The sequence below is a fragment of the Populus nigra genome, chromosome 19 (genome assembly GCF_951802175.1).
Source record: "Populus nigra chromosome 19, ddPopNigr1.1, whole genome shotgun sequence".
Lineage (NCBI taxonomy): Eukaryota > Viridiplantae > Streptophyta > Magnoliopsida > Malpighiales > Salicaceae > Populus > Populus nigra.
In genome coordinates, this window is record NC_084870.1 from 10,118,138 (window position 1) to 10,140,711 (window position 22,574).

The 22,574-nt window shown below is 32.8% G+C and overlaps 1 protein-coding gene and 1 pseudogene across 1 annotated transcript; one reads left to right on the top strand and one right to left on the bottom strand.

The window, feature by feature from the left end:
- Nucleotides 1–5,317: 5,317 nt before the first annotated feature.
- LOC133679836 (protein JINGUBANG-like) lies at nt 5,318–7,235 on the bottom strand. The gene has a single exon (XM_062102543.1). It carries the CDS (start codon nt 7,122–7,124, stop codon nt 5,757–5,759), a length of 1,368 nt encoding a protein of 455 aa, XP_061958527.1. The 5' UTR covers nt 7,125–7,235; the 3' UTR covers nt 5,318–5,756.
- A 9,112-nt stretch (nt 7,236–16,347) lies between these two features.
- Nucleotides 16,348–19,272, top strand: LOC133680665 (uncharacterized; annotated as a pseudogene).
- Nucleotides 19,273–22,574: the final 3,302 nt, after the last annotated feature.

The window sequence follows — 22,574 nt, forward strand, 5'->3', positions numbered from 1 at the left end:
TTGAAAAAAAAATGATGTCAGGTTCGTGAATCATGGCAACTATTTCCATAACTATAATCCATTGACAGGCCGTCCCCAGAAGCATAGCCCTGTCATTTCACTGATTTCACCAGCCCATGAGAGCATGACCACACATTGACTTGCAATTCTTTCTCTTTGCATGTAAAAAACAAGTATTAAGAATTAAGAGTTCCAAATTCCAATAGAGAAGGTCCTTTTAATTGTCCCTGCTACCCAGTTCTCCTATCCATTGACGGTTCTTAAGCTAGCAGTTACTCTTGGAAACATCGGCAAAGCAAAGGCAGCTACTGAATGAGCAATGAAGGTTCCTTGAAAGGGATTAAAGAACGTGAAAATCACTTCAAATTTTGCACAAGATAGTATAATATTTCCTCTGTAAATGAATGTTTACATGTTCAGAAGACAAAATAGTTAGGCCTTGACTAGGTGGGCTGCACAGCATTCCACAGACTAATAGTCTATCACCCACCCACATTAACGCGCTGAGAGGAAATTGCTAGGAATTGGTCAGAGCGAAGCAAAATGTGCCTCGTGTGTGTATGTCTCTCTCTCTCTCTCTCTCTCTCTCTCTCTATATATATATATATATATATATATATATATATATATATATGGAGTTTTTAATACGGAGAGAGAGGAGAGCATCCGCATCATCAGCCATTGGTAAGTGATAATGCCTTCTTGACTATAAGATCACCACATGAGTTTCCAGTTTCCACCACGATTTATTATGTCAAACTTGGATTTTGAAATGCTAGCTGGCACTAGTTTTAACATTATCCTTGATTGACATCTCCCTCTCTCTCTCTCTCTCATACGCGAGGACCATTTCTTCCAGCTCCTGTCCACGTCCAAGACCCCTAAATTATTTTTCAAATATGGAGGTGAATGGGGAACACTTTATTAGAGAATTATAACAGTTTAATATAAGAACAATATTCAACACACAGACGCGCGCGCGCGCGCGCGCACACACACACACACATATATATATATATATATATATATATATATAACCATGCAGTGTCATAAGAATCTCATTCTTTATTTTTATTTTTAATTCATATAGTTTTCAAAGTTGATCGTTTGACTCTCATGAACCATTAAATGCATTCTGGGCTGGAGTATAATTCCTTCTACTTAGAAATTAACCTTGATGATATACACATATATTTAGATTAGTGTAACACGTTCAAATCTTAATGATTATCAACATTAATAATATAATAAGATGAGAGCTATATATCCTTGTGATGACCAAAGTCCTTTAAAACAGTAAATAAAAACCTCCACAGTTGCAGCTCTCATTCCTACAGGCTACAGTCCCATTCAAGTTGTGGAATAGGCGCTATCTTCTACCATTCTTTTCTGGTTTGCTTGAGATATTGTTTCACATCTTCAGCGCAATATTTTACAATCCTCGTATGTTTTTTCCAGTTGTCTTAAGCCGACGGCCTTGACAACCACGAATGTATAAAAATTGAAGGCAGAGTAGGCCGGTGACACCAAGTTGCACGGTCACTCTCCAATCTGCAATCCAGACAGAAGAAAACTGGCATCCGAATCAGTTAAAGCCCAGTAAAGTGACGAGATCAACTTAGCTCAGTCCAAGAAACACCTATCTAATAAACCAGCCCACTGAATATTCCCCATAGATCAGTCAGCAAAGTCCATATATAATCTTTGAGCTTTGTAGATTACAATCAAGCCCGACATCCTCTGTTTTCAACAGCAAGCCTAATGCCTTTGGGTTACCCAATAAAGATAGTACTTCACTTCCTCTTCCTTAAATCATTTTCTCCTCTTCCAGTCAGGGATGGCAAACCGAGGTCTGTTGACTTGGAGGATACACTCTCCGGGGGATAGTAACTCCTTTTCATAAATATACCGACCTCCATTTTCATTGGAGATAATTTTTAAACCCCTGTACTCGCCTCTATTTGATAGCGTATCTCCATTAAAGGCCTGCATCATTTTTTATGATTAGCACTTTTTATGTATTATTTAAAGTAAAGAAAAAAAATAGTATAAGCTTGATAATAATAATTTTGTTCGATCTTGACTTAGATTTAAAATTTACATAATATCTTGATTAACTAATTAGCTTTATGGTGACAAGGGTATTAATTTATAGAGATTTAACTATATAATTAAAAAAAACTGTGTAGAATTGATTGCGAGTAGCATAAAATACTAAAATATTCTATATTTATTAAAATAAATGTGCATTTCACAACATAAAAAGGCAAGGTTATAAATATAAAAATTTGGAATATAAAAATGTGGATGTGAAAGAAATTTTTATGGTATACAAGGAGGAATTAATTAGTGACGTGTACACTATTAATTAGTTAATTTTTAGGATTTATTTTGAATAAAGAAACAAATAAAATAAAAAAATAAAATTCATAACCCATAAAAAAAATAAAAAATGTCTCTAACTACAATTTCTCTATTTTTTTAAATGAACATAAAAAAACTTTTAAAATGGCATTAGCTACTTAGTGCCATAAAATTTTCCGGATATAAAATTAAAGGTTACCATATATACTTATGTAAAGAATGAATCTCCATCCGACGAACCTTCATTTCCATTCCTCTTTTTAAGAGTTTGAAACTCATAAGTTAAGTTTTCTTTTGATTGAGCACCATTCAAGTCCAACAAGATTAATTACGTAAAATAAAAATTATAACTTGTTCTTGAACGACTCCTTTCATTAATTCCTCGTATCAACTATAATCCCTCAGTTTTTTTTTTTTAAAAAAAAAAACTATTTTCTTGATCAAAAATATATATGGGGTCGTTGGGGGAAATGATGGAAATTACAATTACTCCCTTTTACATTTGAAAAAACGAAAATTCCCTTTCAAAATACAGCTTGTCTCGTCCTTTGTTAATAGAATACAAATTTTAAATTTCTTTTCCAAATTTGAAAAGAAAAAACTATAATAATTTTAACTGTTTTCTACCGTGAGGACTTGTTTTGGAAAGCGGGAGTATTAAGCTTCAAGGACCTCATGTGTTTGTATGTTTGAAAACCTAATTTCATATACAGGACCCTAATTGCCAACACAAGCAATCTTGAAATAATGACATATTAAGCAACAGAGAGATATACACAGGTTAATGCAACAAAGGAATCGCTTTCTTTCGAAGATCTATTTCGTTTTCTTTCCTATCAATTTCAAGATTTCATAATCATATTTGCTTCGGTTGTAGGTTAGCTTCTTGATTCTTTCAATCGGATATTCGAATAACAACTACAACTGATCTGCTTAGTTTTCTTAAGTACTGTACATGCAATTGATTGTATACGTTAATTACTCAAAACCCAGATAAATACACTTTCGACGGCCTCTAAATCTTGAGCAACAAGTGCCCCAGATCATGCAATCTACCTTTTTCTCTCTTTTAGTTTTTTTTTTTATATATATATAAATAAAAATAAATGTAAATATATAAACTAGCCATACATATATACTGTAGAAAACAACTTTCACACACCCAAAAGATCTATATGTATATATAGACATCGCCGTACAATTATTAACTTTATGATTAAATGAGTGATTCATAAGCAATTATGATTTTGATCCTTCCATGCTACGAAACAAGATACAATACCCAATGTGGACCTCCATATTCCTCCTGGTTTTGGAGTGTTCCACGCTGCATTTTTCACTTTTGATTTTACATGTTATTTAATTATTATTTTTATTTGAAAAAAAATTAAATTGATATATTTTTTAATATTTTATGATAATTTTAATATGCTGACATAAAAAATAAAAAATATTTTAATATATTTTAAAACAAAATATTAATTTAAAAAACACCACATGCCACAATTAAATAAAAAAACATTATCTTATCTTCTAATTGTACACCTCCCCTGTGTAGCTTGTTGTAGTTTCCCTTTTCTTCTCTTACGAGAATTGTCGTTAATTAATTACAGTGTGGAAATTAAGAAACGTGCAACAAACAATATTATGCATCCCATTTGGAGCAGGACCATGTGTTATATATATATATATATGTATATATATATATATATATATATATATATATATATATATATATATATATATAAATCCCATTTGGAGCAGGACCATGGCGACATTATTAACTTCGTTAATAACCTTCCCAGTGATCTTTTGTGATTGATTGGCTCCGCTCGCCTCCTCCGATCATAAGACTGAACAAGAATTGCATGGTTAAGTGCATTTACGCAGTTGATATATGTAGCCATAAAAAAGTTTACAGACTTCATTGTCATTTTTTTTACACGTGGCATTAATTTGTGGTTGGATGAGTCCGACGACATATATAGTAGATTGTTGAACTTTTTGATTAGATGATTTTGCTATATACTCTTTTAATCAAGCTTGTAATATGATATATATCCTATGAGCTTCAATATGCAAGTTCCTGGAAAAAGAAAAGGTTAAAAATGAGTTCAATTACTATATTTAAATAACAAGTATCCTCTGTAATTAACAATTTGCATGTGGCATTGAAAATGATAGATGGGTTTATATATAGTTAATTTTTTTCATTTTAATTTCGTAAATATGTTTCATGTAGAAAAAAATCCAATAAAAAAGAAATATAACATTGAAAATGTACGACTAGACTTTACTCTTGTTTTTTTTATTCCTTTGTTATCATATTATTATTCAATATTGGGTAAATGCATGATAATTATCTAATAATATCTTCTTTTTTCATGTTCACAATCTCCCTTTTTTTCCCCTTTCAAATCACATTAATAAAAAATTATACAAAAAATCACGTTAAATTAATGCATGCTATAAAAATAGAAATTTTCAATAAAAAAAAATTACAGTGATCGGAAGCAACACCGGGTGTTAATTATAATTATCCATAGCTTGACCTTTGGGTAGTGGTGATTTTTTTAAGTGTCATATAGATATGTGAAAATATATCTATTCTTTTTTTAACACCATATATATGAAATTTATAAGAATATATGTTTCATTCCTTAATTTTTGAACTTTAAATTTTAAGATTTATATCCAGAAAAAAAAATATTAGATTTTTATGAATGCAACAAATAGTACAAAGGATACATCCTTAAATTACATGGAGAAAAGAATTAATCTTAGCTGAGGCGTAAATTATTTGAAAACACATCCCCAAGTCGAATAAAAAAATAAACATATAATTTCACAAGTCATTCAAGTTTTATGGTTTGTAATTGATCAATAGAACAATATTATGCTTTTTGAGCTCAAATTTCCCTTCACGTCTTTTTTTTTTAAAAAAACAAACGCATAAACAAAAATTTTAAAATAATTATAGTATTAATATTTACAAATTACAGCCCTTTCAAATTAAGTTCAACAGAACACACAAAACATTTCCTGTAAACTCAAGGGACGCCTGATTATTTGCCCTGCATGCCTGCTTAAACATCTGACAAGACATTGAACTGAAATCAAGGTTGGTATGCAGCATCAATTTCTTTGATGGAGGCCTTCTTTAATTAATAGCTTCCCTTAACTACGTGCATGTCTGAGCCGTCAACACCATGGATGTCCATGTCTTGAAGCCCAACCATCCAAGCAATCTGGTCTCCAGAATCGAGTGATCCATGAATCGATTAGCACCACTTTAACCCTCGCTCCATGGCATAGCTGCAGGGTCCCCGGCTCGCGTGAACCTGTAGTCTCATTCAACTCGCGTCATGATCAATAATACAGTCTAACCATGATTATCGTCTTTTGCTTTGGGTCGGTGAAGAGGAACTCAATCTAGGTGATTGATACCCCCTCCACTCTGGGGCGTTCTCCGACACGCGCCAGACCTTTACAGATTTGTCCAAACTCCCGCTATACACTATCCAATGTTGATCTCCTTTATCAGATTCTCGATCTTCTTCAACGGCCAGGCATTTCACCGGTCCACCATGACCAGTTAAAACTGACAAGCAAATATGGACCCCACCAGCCTCCCTACGCCAAACACAAATACTTTTATCGGCGGATCCACTAAACACCAAATTACCAGCAGACGCCAGGCATAGGACGGCCATTTTGTGGCCCCGAAGGACCCCACCATGTGACAAGTGCTTTTCACGTTCCCAGAAATTTACCAGCCCATCGGATGATCCGCAGTAAATTACCGCTGATTCTTGATTTACTGCGAGCGCTGTTACCGCGTTTTCATGTTTTAACAGTGTTTGAACCAAGAAGTGCCCGGTTCTTCTCCCTTGAAGCTCCCTTCTCCACACTTTTACTGTTCCATCAGCGGAACCGGTGAACACCAACGAATCAAACCCGGTGACGACTGAATTTATGGCGTCGTCGTGTGCGTTAATTGATTCAAGGCATTTATAGTCTGAAGTTCGCCAAACTTTTAGGGTTTTGTCCCAGGATCCTGAGTATAATAAACCCTGATCTTCGTTCAGGCTCAGGCATGAAACGGCGTCGAAATGCTTGATACGCAAAACGCTGCGATGTCTACGAACTTCTACGTAGTTCTTGGGGTTCACAGAGCTTTTGACGTAATCTTTAAGAGTTGGTACGGTTCCAACTCGTTTGTAAGCACTAGGATTTCGGGAAGATGCCCTCCATACCCTGATCTTGCCATCTTGATGACCAGTGAAAATCTTGTCACCGTGTATAACAATGGCCTTAACCAAGCCACTGTTGGATTTAAACCCGGCAAACTCCTTCAAATTATTCCATACACGTATGTTCTTGCTATCAGAGCCAGTGTATAGCAAATCACCAGAAGCAGCTAGAGAATAAACATGGCCTTCTTCACGTGCAAGGGATCCAACAAGGCCATTCTTAGAGAAGCTATGGTTGGCTGGAGATGGTATTACCCATGGAGATTTAGTGTATGGAGATGGCTGGTTCCATGGCGAGAGGTAAGGAGAGCCCTCGCCACTTGGTGGGGTGCTGCCATTGTAATATCTAGGACTCATATTTCTAGATGTTGGGCTGTTTTTGTTGCTAGAATCGTCGACCTCTTCTTGATTAGAAAAAAAAGCAGGATCTGAATGCAAGAGAGAACCAAAAGTTGGTCGGTGTGTTGAGAGTTCTGCAACCATGGTGCCACCTCTTTCGTGTCTCATGTAAAGCAGAGGAGTTTATAGCAATTGAAGGAATGAGAGAGTTTTTGGTGGAAGCAATTAGCTTGAGAGATTCTTGTAGGAAAGTTTGGGAGGCAGAAAGTTGGAACCGGTTGAGAAGGGCAAGGGTCTATATATATAGAGAAGACGGAGCAGTGGTTGGTGATCTAATGGTGTAATAGGTAGACACGTAGAGATAAACAAACGTCATTATTGCAGACCGGGAAACTGGGTGTGCGGGTAACAAGGAAGGAACGAAGAAAAAAATTGCAAAATGAATGACAAGTTGTATTTATTTTCTTAGTGGTAGGCGTTTAGGATTTACACGCTACTGTATATTTTTTCTGGGAAAATATATTTTATGAATATTCTATCAAGAATATGTACTCTCACGCGTTATCAAGAAAGTGTCATTGGATACAAGCTGCTTTCACATTGTTTGACTTGATATTTCCTTAGAGGAGAAGATCTAGAACTTGGAATTTTGTCTTTACACCTGACAAGCAGACGTAAGGTTCTTTTTCACAAGTTTGATATTGCCATTATCGTATTGGATGCGAGGATATTGCTTGCAGCTTAGTTTCAGTTAAAGCTGCATGCACATGTCTTGGCCGGTTTGTAACTCTTTCTGTTTGAAGCTCTCGAGTCCCATATATTTACTGCCATATATATACTTTGAGCGGTTTCAATCGGTTATTTTTCTATGGTCGATTGAGGTTTCTTAATTTCTATGGCTAACGATGTGTTCTTAAATAATCATATTATTCAAATAAAAAAGCTATGCATCTTATTTGATAATTTAGGGGCTTTGACGACGGTTTTTGTTTTTTGTTTTTTAGTTATACTTTTGACAATTTATTTGATGCGATGAAGGCATAAAAAATGATTAGCCGAATGCCAATATCGATCGGATGGTATTTGTTACGCAGAAAAAAGGCGAATGGATTTTAATTTTGGATAGGAATGAGATGGTTTTAGAAGAATAATAACATTTTGAACACGATGGTATATTTGACTCTAACAAAATAATAAAAGAAATTTGGCGGAGTACTTCCGATTAATATTTGAGAGCATTAATTTTTGAGTAACCAAACAATTTGGAGTTATTTTCTAGCTCTAATGATCATCATGATGGACGAGACATCAACACATCATATATGCTTCTCATCTGTCGTGCAACCTTTACAGTAGTGGCAAACAAAAAATCATGCGATGAGTTGCGACAACAACGTTAGAGAATGCTACTGAAGCCCATTGAGTTCGCTTTATAACTTATGCTGTTGGGACCGTTTCATCATTATCACTTTCCAAATACCCTTCCAATCCATGCATTCCATCTATCGCTCTAGACATTTCCCATCTCATTCTAGACAACTATACATGAAGGTCACATGTCACTTGTTGATCATTTCTAGGGTTTAATTAGGCCTGTAATTTTGATGGATCATATCCAGTACTGGCGATTCCAAGCCGACGATCAGCTATACATGAATATCTCTTGTGTTATATATATATACATATAATTTTGCGTTAGAATTGAGAAATAAGGGTTTGATCTAAAACAAAGAAGTTCTTCTTTTTTTTCACTATCGCTTTTATATATGTTGTTCAGAGACAAGGTGGGCATAGGAGACAACTAGCGCTTGTAGGCCTCACTGGCCCTATGCTAGCCATTATGATCTTGTTATGAACAAAAAGATTTGGGTTTGGTAATTGCAATGAAAGTTGATATACTTAATTCAAGTTTAACTTAATAATGTTTAAGATTAATAATAAGCATAAAATATGGAAATTCTCATGAAATTTAAAATGCGTATATGTTTGAATGTGATGATGTAGAAGATTATGAACCTTCCATCATGATTAATTGAGACTATTAACAGCCCTTACTAATTTAATAATTCATGTACATCTTTTTAATTTTTTTAATATTTAGTATTATATATTCTAGCTAGCTATATTTACTCATTGTAATTTCACTTTCGAATTTAAAATAAATAATAAAAAAACCACATACTGTAGATAATTTTTCTTTTAAAAGTGACTTCTTTTTCCTCCAATTCTCTCACGTTTTTCTTTTCTTTTCTGATGAACATCTCTGGTTATCGCATGGAAGAAATAGCATTAGATACAGACACGTAAGTCATAAGTTGGCGAACCATACGCTTTAAGCTTCTCAGAAAAAATAAAAAAGTCCTCTCATTTTAAACTCCGTGGCGCCGCGCCAAATAGCCGCCTTTTTCGGCTCATTTCATTCGCACCAAACGTCAACCCTTTCCTTGCTGCCACCTGCATCTCACAAATTGGTAAAGGACAGTGACATCTCTCGGTTATCTCCCTCACATTTCACAAAGCTAACGGCCACGTAACCGTTTCCCTTGCAACACAGTGTCATCTGCATTCTTGCCACGTAATCTAAGCGTGGCTTTACAAACCAGTTACCAGCCAACATGTGTCCACTGAGATTATCCTACGTTAGCATGATGGCATGACTCTTTGGGGTGTCTGGCCCTTTCATCAAGCAAAGACTCCGTGGTGCCTGTGTGTTCACTTGATTTGATTGACACTTGGCAATTTTGAGAAGGTGACCAATTCCCTTGCTAATTAGTTTATACGACAAAATCAATGCACGTGTTTTTTTGAAATATATTGAAATTATATATATATATATATATAAATAAATTAACTTATTAAAATAATTTAAAAATAAAAAATAATAATATTTTTAAAACATAAAAATTAAAAAACTCAAAATTAAAAAAAAAATCTGTAAATAACACGACTGATATATAGCAAGTCGTGATAGGATATCACATCTTAATAGTTTATTAAACATTAAGGAATCAAAAATTAATTATGTTTTTGATAGATATAAATTAATCTGTGAAGATTCAATTTTATTTCGTATTTTGCTGTATTGATTTACTATCTAGTTGCTGCATTAGCAACAATTCTCTTTCAAACTTCTGGTAAGTAAGCTATAAATGATCTGTATATATAAATAAGACGGGGCCAGACTTATAAGCTAATTTTAATTTTCATTAAAAAAATGCAGTGGGTAGATCGATAAACATTTTACTTTCCTTGAAAATATATTTCCTGTTTGGATTACAATTTGATCAGGAGCATCTATGTCAACATTTGAAAAGGGCACTGGGCGCATTAATTAAAAGAAAGCAACTTGGTACTGATATTTGTATATCTGGATCTGGCAAAAAAATAAATTAGGTTTTAAGAAGTCAATCGTTTATTAATTGAAAGCAGGAAAATATAGTTGGCCATGGCCTGTGAATTTTTTTTTTAATGGTAAATATATTTCTGAGTCAACTTTTCCACATTAAATCTTAAAAAGATATCTCTTATAATTCATTTTTTTTTATTAATGTGGGTGTCTGGACCAGTTTGCACGTACCTCGACTAATTCCAAGACTCGAACTTGAGACCATATAAAGAAGTAAACCACTTGGTCCTAAACTCTTACCACTAGACTATTATGGTTGCGGAAATGATAGACTTTTTAAGAAAGTGATATGCATGTATAATCGAAATGATATAGGAATTTTTCATGGAATTGAATCACAATATTTTGTTAACTCTTTAATTATCCGTAAGGTATTCAAATAATGCGTCCAGCCATGAAATGAGTACAGATACAGTGAAACAAGCGAAACATGCTTGCTGTGTCATCACTATTTTTCATAATAATTTGGGGAATGCATATATAGCTGGTGGGAAAAGAGCCCTTCTTCTGTATTATCGTTGAAGTTACGTGCACATTCAGTGTATATACAAATTAATTTGCTGCTGGGCAGGTAAGAAATTCCCTGCATTTTATCGGCTCTCTTGAATTTGAATGCATGCACAAACACACATTGTCAGAAACTGCGGAGTTCATTGGACGACATTAACAAACTTCATTGATGGATTAGGTGCTCATTTTCAAGGGAGCCAAATACCAAGTGTATGTGGTAGGTCTATTTCAATTATCTTTAGAGTGGGAGGGGAAAGTGAAGAAGATCATATCCTCCTTATTATATATATATATATATATAACAGTATAAATTATATATTGAAGTTTTATTTAATGAACGGTTTAATTTCATATATTAAAATGTTTATTTAATACAATATCAAAAATTTAATGATCAAATGATTTTGAGTTTAAATCTTATTATTTTCCTTTGTTTTTCTAATTAATAATATGAGATAATATATGTTTATGCAAGTTTTATATTCAATAAATTATATATCAAAAGGATTTAATTAATTATTAAAGAATGATATTAACCTTACTAGTAATTTAAAATTTTTTATAATAATTTTTTGATTTATTAATGAAACAATCATTTAGATGATGATGGAGAGAAATACAATGAATTTAAAAAAAAACTAAAAAAAAAGGATTGAAAACAAATTAAATTATAGTATAACAATAACATTAAGCTTTATTCGTTACATGTTTTTTGCTTGTGTTTATTCAGAGATAAATACTTTTAACATTATAAATGAGGTTAATTTCTATATATAAAAAATTAGACTCGCTAACCTTTATTCAACCAGGCAAAACATGAAAAATCAAGTCAAAATCTGTATCCCAATCCACTATTTTGACACTTCCAAGTATCATGATGATGCCTTGAATTGGCTAATTATCAATAAATACCCCACATGTCTGAACTTTATCTTAATCTCCTTGCACTTAATTGATCTTGACACTTGAAAGCTATAATTAATAAAGTTTATCGATCAATATAGGCATATTTAATTAAAGTGGCTCTACAGTTCAGACTTTGTTTTTTTTTTTTAACGGGAGGCTTTACATCTTCTTAGCCTCAATCTTGTCTTCCATATCTCATGTGTGCGTGTCTATATATATATATATATATATATATATATATATATATATATATATATGTAAGCGTGCTTTTTCACGTTATGTCCACGGAAGAAGAAGAGGAAGAGGAAATAGCATTTAGCATAGATTTTTTTTTTCTGCTAGTTTATTTACAAAAAAAAATAAAAATTATTTTCCTTTTCTTCCCATTAATTATAGGAAATGATTTATGTACTATGGTCGGGGCAAAAAAATATTAACAAAGTTGATATATACAATGACGCGGCGTAAATTAATGTAACCGTACGTACCTAATGTGGGGTTAATATATACTTACGTCCATGGACACTTGTCTCCTTTCCAAAGTATTCACTAACGTATAGAATTAGAGTACTTGGAAAAAAGAGTTTCTCCCAAAAAAGACTTTTAACCCGTAAATAAAAGTCAAAAAGGATAACCATGAAGTCATAGAATTCAACTTCAAAAAACATATATAGTTAGTTTGGTATGTTTATCATTGCGGTACAGTTTTGTTTTTGCAATTTTTTATTTTTTATTTTTATATTTTTTTATCACTTTAACATTTGACGTTAAAATTAATTTTTTTAAAAATAATTTTTTTAATGAATTTTTAAATAAAATTTTTTTTATAAAATAAATTTCACTAGTTAGCTATGCGTAAATTAATGGCAAAAGCTACAAAAGCAGCAACAACGGAAAGTTTGGCCAAGGGGAGCAGAATCAAGGCAAGTGTTGATGAAGCTCATTATATTTAAATTACGATCGGTGATGATGATGATGATGATGATGATGAAGTCTCAAATCTTTATTGAATTACATTTTGGCTGTCTGTTAACCATGAAACACTCACATTGCCACTCCACCGGGTATGATTTCTATCTAATATTCTTTATTAGTAATTAATTATCTTTTATTCACTCTAACAAGCAAGAAGATTTTTAATCAGTCTTCAAGATCTTAGTACTATGTGATTCTTTATTGGGACTCTTTGTGCTTCTTTCTGGATTTGTCTGTTCATCAGCAAACAGTTCCCTTACTGATGAACACAGGTTCCCAGTCACGATATAATTAATCCTACCTTTATAATAAGAAGATTACATAAGCAACAAGAATCGGTAATTAATAAAGGGAAATAATTTATAGAAAAAAAAATAAAACAAGGTGATGACAGTTTTAAATTCATTGATAAATTATTTATATTATCTGGGAGTCTTACCTTGGAACCGGTCTTGTTATTGTTAAACACGTTTGCAGGCTGAATAGAACCAAAATATCAAGCCAAAGATTTCCTTGCCATTATCAATGATCCTGCTCATAAGATGATTGCATAAGCAACGAGGTTAAAGAATTGGTAATTATCAGAGAGCGGATTAAATTAACACAAGTGTTCTCCTTGTACAGCAACAGATGTTAAAGAGTATACTGAAGCTTACGTAGACTTCATTAAAAAGTGTGTGTGCGTGTGTGTGTATAAAGAGAAAACGTTGGCATGAGCAACAGGAAACAGGATCAAGTCAAGAACAGATAAAGTTTTTAAATAAGGAGAGCATCTGCTTGGTAACCGGCCAAATTAAATGACTTCTGACTTTAGCTTATTACAAAAATTTTACTTTCAGTATATATTTTAATAATCATAAGAGGGTAAACTGTTTTTTTTTTTTTTACCGAATATTCTCAACCCAAAACAAATGGTAGAATCTTTAGATTTACTGACAAAATTTTTTGTAGGTATATTGAAAATCCATCAATATGTATTTTGAAGAGATGTTTAATGTAGAATCCTAAATGATTCTTGCACAAAACAAGAAAATACATGCTTTCTTTGAAGCATCTTTAAATGATTGTGTGGACTTATGTTAGAGGACCTTGTTGCTGCAAAGTACGCACGGGGTCGGCAACAGCTTGCACTACAAATGATCGTAAAATCATGGCGTCTTCTACTGCTTCACGTTGAGCTCATGTTTCCACCCTAGAATCTTTCTAACATATTTGCAAACAGCAAGAGTTTGTATAAAACGCTTCTCTCCTCCATTCTTGAGGCTGTTGTCAGAATGAGTTCATCTTTTTGTCCTTTTTTCTTTTCCATTTTGTTCCTTCTTCTTGTTTTGATTTGTAAAAATGCCTTCTGCTTATTTTGTAGAAACAAAATGTAATGAAAGATAAATTTAACAATTGAAAGAGACAGAACTTGAAATAAAAGAGATTTGTTTCTTTGTCTTGGCATTAATGGACATTAGTATTGCAATCATGCGCATTCATGAAAGAGACAAATAACAACACGAAGTTCTGTCCCACCATCTTCTACAGATCATCAGTAGTGAAAGTGAATACAAGTCCCACTGCACCTTTACGCACCAACTGTGAAAGCCATCATTTCAGGCTGATGCAATATTGCTGCTCATGCTTAACCCCACTTTTCTAGCTTATCTGAAAAAAATTTTGGTTTGGTATATGAGGGCCCAATATAGAGCTTCCACAATTCAATTATTGATCAAAGTAGCAAGAAAGACCTTGAAAAATATCGCAAATTCAAAGCAAGCAACTCCAGAATTTACAGGAAACTGTAAAATGGTAGACCATCCTAGTGCTGTACAGATGGCTTTCTTTTGGAGCACAAACAGCAGCTAGCATGGACCATGGTCAAGAATCTAGTGCTTCTAGACTAACACGATTGATACGGGGATCGGACAAGTGGTCTCCTTGCTAACAATCATGGACTACTAGCCATTGTTAGTGCTTTTACACACGGCACAAATTGTAGCAACACCTGGACCCTGAGTTTATGACGGAGTAACCAACATCTGAAGGCATACAAGCTGGCTCATAGCTACAATAATATGATGGGAAAGGAGATATTTTAGATTGCTTAATTTCCAGTGCCTTGTTTCAAATCATGCATTGTTTATCATTATTATAACCTTTGGATAAACTTGTTCAACGTTTTTTGGATTGTTTGATGACTAATGTTAATCATGGATTTGACATTAATGCTAGCATTATTTTGGAGTTCATCTGTTCACGTGTCAGCTAACTACACAAATTGCATTAAATCTCAGGCTCTAATATGAACAACACTAGCTTATTGTTCAATGAAAAACGAACTTGGACATGTGATGATCACAAGGAGAAACCACTGTTGTTTCTGCCTTGAACTGTTGTGCCTAATCATCAAGAAATACCGAACATTCAAGAACAGTGTTGGTTTGTGATGAGATACTTGCGGGCGATGGCCCCTGTTATCACTGCTTGGGATGTCTTCATACATGCATACGAGTTGCAGAGCTTGTGACCTGTACGGATCGAGTTTAATGTAAATTAATGTTACTGAATTTAGTCGACTTATTAATTTATAAAAGTGAGTGCTATTGAAAAAAAAAAAACGAATTACCTCTATTATCCGGATCAATTTGGATAATACATATTTAAAAACTCTAAAGAACAGGGTAATTCAGGTAATAAGGAGCAATCAAGAATTATCAATGCTACTGTGATAATACATATACACAGTATATCTCGAATTCGTCCATGATTAGCCATGGAATCACCTTTGGTGATACATCTCCACCACCATGGGAATAGCTTCACAATAAATTACCTACGTAAAAAATGTGAGAAATCCAAAAAGAGCTCACTTATCATCAGTGTAGGACACGAACTAGTTTGTAGGGATCTAGAAGACAGGAAAAAAAAAATTCATGAATCAACAATATCTCATGTACCAGTGAGCATGGCTGGTTCGAGTACTAAACGCGTAAAGGACTTGAATTAAGGTTATCGAGTAAACCAAAATCATCTGTTTTTATTGAAGTATCATCATTTTGTTTTTTTTCCCCTTGATGTAGGCCTGGCTAAATTTGATTAAATTACTAAAAATTCAAGTGGATTAAATTGGATTTATTGAGTCAATATCTTTTATAGTTTAAATTACTAAATTTGGTAGTGCTCTCAACTTACTTGAATTAATTTGCTAAGCTGATGGGTTTAACAACCATGCAGTAAGAACACAAGAAGCACAAAACTAAAGAACCAAAATAAGAATAGCAAAAAACATTCAATTCATAAAGAAAACATGTTTTTTTCTCTGCATCAGGCAATTAACCACATCAAATTTCAGGAAGAAGAGAAAATTGCAACAGGCAGGGATAGGGAGAGCATGAAATCCTTGATAGGAAAACACTGTCGACAAAGTCAGAAAGGCGGGAAAATGCCAGCAGAAACTGTAGAATGCTTGACGTATCCAACTATTATCTCAGAAAGAGAAGAGCCCGAAACGTTGTGTTCGGCCCATAACTAAGAGGCCCCAATCTTGGCTACTAGGCTCTAAAAAAACGCGTGGGTCAATGTTTAAACTGTAGCCCAAAAATCTATCACTTGCTTCAAGTCGCAAGAAGTTGAAACGTTGTTTGCAGTAAAAAGAAATCCAAATTACCTTAACTTGGAAGCTTCAACTGTAATTCTTACATGTTAAAGATTCAAACTTTCTCATAAAGTTTAAATCTTTAGAAGGGTTTTTTTGTTAATTTTATGATTACATGCTTAATTTTGTGTTTTGTTTTGGTATTTTTTTGCGGGTTCCTAGCCTGCATTATCAATATGGAATGTAGGGTAATTAGCAGTTGATTTGTTAGTATCATTAACAAGAGCGGGAAGAATTGGGTATCTGGATGATCCTTATATTTTTCCTTGTGTTGGTAATGATGCTGATGGTCCCAATCCTTACGGCGAGCTTGCTTTTCCTCTTGAAGGTTGTTGATTTAATTGCTTTTTGGGAGTTTCCTTTTTGATGTTTGTCTTTGTGTGAGTTGATGTTGTTGGAAGCATTGAGGGAGTGCTTTTTTTTTGCCTTATTGTTTATGCAGCTTGTGATTCGAGGAATAATGGGGTGGCGCTTGTGCAACAACGATCTCCTGTTGTTAAGGTAGTGGAATTGTTGTTTTTTCTTTCTTTTTATTATTTATGTGTGCGAATGAGTTTGGAAGTGGGGTTATATGTTTTCTGGTTGAGTGGAAGTGTGTCAATTCATATGTCAACTTGATACCCATATTTAATTTAATGTTATCCATTTTCTTTTCGGAAGCATTGACGGGGTCAAATTTCTATAAACAGGGGGGTTATTGGTGAATTTGCTAAGAAGAACCTTGGTGATTTTGCTCTTGCTACTGGAATGAAGCATGTAGTGGTGCTTTCTAGCTTAGATTTTATGAGATTGCAAAAGATTGATGCATCAAGGTATTCATATCTCTAATCATATTTTCTTGTCTTGGTGCTTAGCTGATATTATAAGCTTTGAAGCTCTGTATTTGGTCTGCATCGTTAACATCAACCCTGTGCTCAAAGTATTTAAACATTAGTGGATACCTGCTCAAATAACTGTTAAATCTCTTTTTTCCTTGATCAGAGACCCTTAAGTCTTGTCATTTTCAAGTTTGCCCTGTTACCGAGAACTTCTCAAACTTGCCATTTTTAAAAACGGATAAAAACTCTTTTAGGATGAAAAATTGAAAACATTAATGGGAACTTGCTGATGTAATTTTAAGCAGAGAAAATATTCAAAATTTCTTACACTTAAGCTGTAAGCTGGATAGGCTGTCTGCCATTGCTTAACCATTTAGCTACCTTCAGTGGCTTGCAGATATATGACGTATCTTGCACCAATACTGATGGAACAGATGATTCTTGGGATGGCTTGGGTGGAAAAAATGGCTGGAATATAATCCTGCTCAGAGGACTAGGATTAGCACTTTAGCTGAAGGAAATTCCATGCAGGAAGATAACCTACCATTGGAAGATGAAGCAGAAGACGAGGATTACTACCCAAGTTTGCCTTTTGCTGCCCTTATTTCTTGTTTCAAGGTAGTAATAACTTTCAAGAAGCATTATGAACAGGTCTCTATATGCCAACGCCCTTCCCACACACTCTGTGGCATGCTCTAACTACAAAGTTTTGAGTACTTTCTGCTTTGAGTAATATTCAAGTTCTTAACTACAATGTTCAATATACATGGGTCAAAAAATAAATTTGACTTGTAAAAGCTTTTGGGTTCTTGAACCAGGCATAAGGCATAAAAGATAAATGCTTAATGTGTCACTGCTCTGAAGGGGACAACACACCTGAAACTTTTAGTTTGGCCAAGGCGACAAGCTAACTTTTGGGGCTAAGTCCTGAAAATCCCCAAGGTGAATTCTTACTATTCACACCTATCTATTAGTAACATTTTAAAATAGTTTGCTTCATATGGGTGATGTATTTTATAGTTTTCTTCTAGGAAAAACATGTTGAATTTTCACGATTGAACATTATTTTATCTTGACATTTTTTTCCAGTAATCCATCACATCAATTCTCACTGTATTAGGCTATGTAACATCATTCTTCTACATGTCATAATTCCCATTACATTTCTTTCTGTCTTGAAACAAAATTATCATTTAGGCCATATTTTATCACAGCCCTGATTGGTTTAGGCGGCAAATTGTTTAGGAGGTCAAGCATTCATACTGATTGGTGTAATGTTTTCTTTCAGGGGAAGTTGGTAAATGGCTCATCCCATTTTCTTGGAGGACTGTTTGTGGACCACCTCCAGATTTGTCAGTGTTTCAGGCTTGATTAACCATACAACATGAAGTGATATCTTCAATGCTCCAGCTCTGGGTTTTAGGAAATCTTAGTTTGTTTTAGTTCTGTTGTGTAAATTCCGTGAAAATCTGGTTAATATGTGAACTCTACATTCTTCCCTTCCGTGTTCAAATGTCAACTTCGTTAAAAAAGGGTGGAATATCTTAGGGATTTCGTTCATGTAGGTTCTTATTCAGATGAAAATTTCGGATGTCAAAATTCATTTGTTTCAAAGCAAAGTTTTGATAATTTTAACCGATGATCCGCAGGATATTTGATTAACAGAGTTGTGGCATTTACAGTCGAGTCTGATTTAGTTGGTTCGCTTCGACTTTCGAAGTGATGGAATGTTCAAGCCCCACTGGCCCTCGTGAATTGCAGCAGGGTGGAATGCTTGTTAATGTACAGGTGTTTAACTGGAACTACAAGAAGTAGAAAGTGAATTTCCTGGTTGCTGTTACCACCAGTTCTTTCCTAGTTTAACAAGAAGGCCAACGGTGTTGCAGCTTTTACACAATGAAGACAGCCTTCTTATGTTTTTTAGGGTTTGAGTCTGGTATCTCCGTGGTAAAAGCTGGTTAGTGAAGCTCGTTGTACCTCTAATGTAGATTATTTGAACAGAAAACGAGTGGATTATCATCTTATTTTGATAAAAGAATCCTGATGAGGATGTATGTGAAATGGTTTGATCGAGTATAATCTACCTCCTTCATTTTATACATGCTTGCTTGCGGCCATGCATTTGGATTAAGTTTACGTTTGTTTACATGGCTGCCACTGTTTTTAAAATAAATCACAGAAGTAAATGTTTGGTAATGAAAAACCACAATTTACTATTTATGTGGGATCTATTTAAATTTTGTTAACATTGCAGGTTTGCATAAAGCAGCTCTCGGCTGTTTTGCAAACCTGCAGATACAATGGAGATTGAATTTTATTGTTCAGTTGGACCGGATCAGTTTAAAGTTAAATATATTAAATTAGGCTCGATTTAATTGAAAAGAAATTTTTATTTTTATTTTTATTTTTATTTAATCATTATTGGATGCATTTTATACATGATAAAATTATAGATAGTTTAATGAAATAATAAAAAATATTTGATATAATTATTATTTATTTTATGATATAATAACAATAGTTAAATTTATAATATTTAAATTTAAAACCATCTATATATATATATATTATTTTATGACCTCAATTCAAAATGTATTTTTTTAACTAAACACATTAAATTATTTTTTATTCAATCTCAATTTCAATTATAATTTTAACCAAAATATATATAAATATCAAACTATTTTCAATTTAAAATATTTTTTTTAAAATTATCATTATAAAAACTAACACAATACCAAATATATATAGTGAAGACAACGATGATTTTATTTTATTTGGATATCCTTTATTGCAAGCTGTTTGAAAAGTGTGATTCTCGAGTTTTGAGTTTGGATTCAAACGTCCTTTCGCTTCGGTGGCTTATTTGACTGGAACTTCTGCAATATCAAGGCGTATAGATGAAGTAATTGCCATTGAGAAACTAAGGAGAGAAACCGATATCTCATTTCTCACGTGATCAATTTGCATGATTCGCATGTGTTTTTTTTTTTTTTTCTTTGTTGCAAAACTTGACACGTCAGATTTGAATCCCCCATATCCCAAGGGAAACAAGGGTAGGTGTCGGGGGAAGACCGAACAAGATCTGTAGGTTAATGAAATCTCAAGATGCTATCTATGTATCAGGCGCTTAGGCAACAAGTGGGTTTGTTTCTCATTATTTTCTTGGTTTCTAATCTTATTAATTAAAGGCTGTGAAAGAAAGAAAGATCTTTTTTTTTTAATCCTCAAGCTGGATGGATGCATGTGAATGGTCAAGAACTTGAGATTTGAGAAGATCTGGTTAGATATTACTCAAATTGGCAAATAGAAAATATGTTCTGAAAGGGGAAAAAAGATACGTTAGCCAGATTATCCAATATATATATATATATAACCCCTTAATTATTTATATCGATCAGATTTAAGTACAATTAATCACTCTTAAACCAATTTTAAATCAATGAAGAAAGGAATAGCAGAGGGGGTGTTCCCAGAAATTGTTCGCTCTGCAGAAAGGTATGGCATGGATATCTACTGTAAAACCTTGCATTTAAATCAAAACAAAAATAATGATATCCTTCCTTATAGATCATCAGTTGATATTATTTTTATTTATACATGAGTGGTACATTTTTATTTACATTAATGAAATTAAACTTATATTTTTCCAAAAACAAAGGTGAATAGATGCTTCAATTGAAATATTCTTGAATTATTGGAAGTTTGATGTATATGATAAACAATACAAAATCAAATATTATATTCTCAATTAGCAAACTAAATTGATTTATTAAATATATATTTTTAGCAATTAACATAATAAAAAAATAAGGACGGGAAGATTTGTTATTGCAAATTGCTTTCCATCTAAATATAATATATAATCTCCTCCTTCTTTCCAGGAGATCCGAGGTTCAAGCCTACTTTATATATATAAAAAATATTATTGCATATGAAATGCCAGCTATTTGTTGTTGATGTTGTGTTGAGATGAATTTATTTATTAAAAAGTGTAAAACCTACCCTTTTTCGAGATAGTAGCATCTTAGAGAATAATATAAATTATATTTTAGAATTTTATCTAATAATTTAAGTTATTGAATTGAATTAATTTTTTGATATGATATTAGAGTTTTAATGACCAAGCGATCATGAATTTAAATCTCATAATTCCTATTTATTTGATAAAAATTAACCACAAGGTCATGAATTTAAATCTCATCATCCCTATTTATTTGATAAAAATTAACCACAAAATAGTATGGACGTGCAAGTTTCAAACTCAAATAACTTTCACTCGGTGAGATATATTAAAAAATAATATAAATAATATCTTGAAACTTCACTTAATAGTTTAAATTATTAAATTACGATGCACGAATACTTTTTTCATTCAACGAAAAGTACCTAATTAAAAAAGTTGATAAAAAAGTGCCTCCATCTTTTCTCTCAACTCTATTGATTTTTCAAATTAAAACAGGATTGAATGGAAAACATGTGAATTTAAATCTAAAAAATATACAAATTAGTAATGTCAAATAATTGAATTATTTTGACAAAGAACATGCACATTTAGGACAGCTAAACAACCATTTTTTATTTTTGTATTTCAAAAATGTTTTTTTTAATTAATTCTTAATTTTTTTTTTTTAAGTTAATTATTTTTTATTTTTCATATTAATATTTTAATTTTAAAAATATTTTTTAAAAAATACAAAAATATTATTTCAAAATGGATTGTAACCATCAACGAGCGTGCACATTTTACGTCATGTTACATTTTGAAATTGCTTTCTTCGGCTGTAATCAATTGTAGCCAGCTTATCAATCTTACACTTTACCTAACTTGGAAGCATCAACTAGTTAATCCTAGGAAGAAGGCGTTCTGTTTTCCTAGGTTAGATGAATTGACATGTGATTGATTGTAAGTAATTTTGGACCAAAATAAGCGGTAGCCTGAAAGTAAAATTAATTTCCTACCACTACCAATAATATAATATATATATATATATATAATTTTAATATATCAATATCAAAAATAAAAAAAATATAAGAAAAATTATCTTATTATATTTTCATTGAAAAAATCCTTTAGATTAAGTGGAAATCCTGACCATTGATCAATATATTAAGTGGAAATTAATGGTTTGATGGCACGAGGTTGGTTACTTTGACTTGGCAGATGCATGTTTATCATGATTCATTTAGATTGAATATTAAGCATTAATTGTATTCATATGTTTTGCCCGAGGGAAAGAGTAAAATCTGTTCGTTGGTTTTTAACAGTGGCATATTCAGAAATCTTCTAAATAGTTGATAGAATATACAATAATGTAAATTATGAGGGTTTTAAATGCAATTTCATGAAAGGTAGTATATAT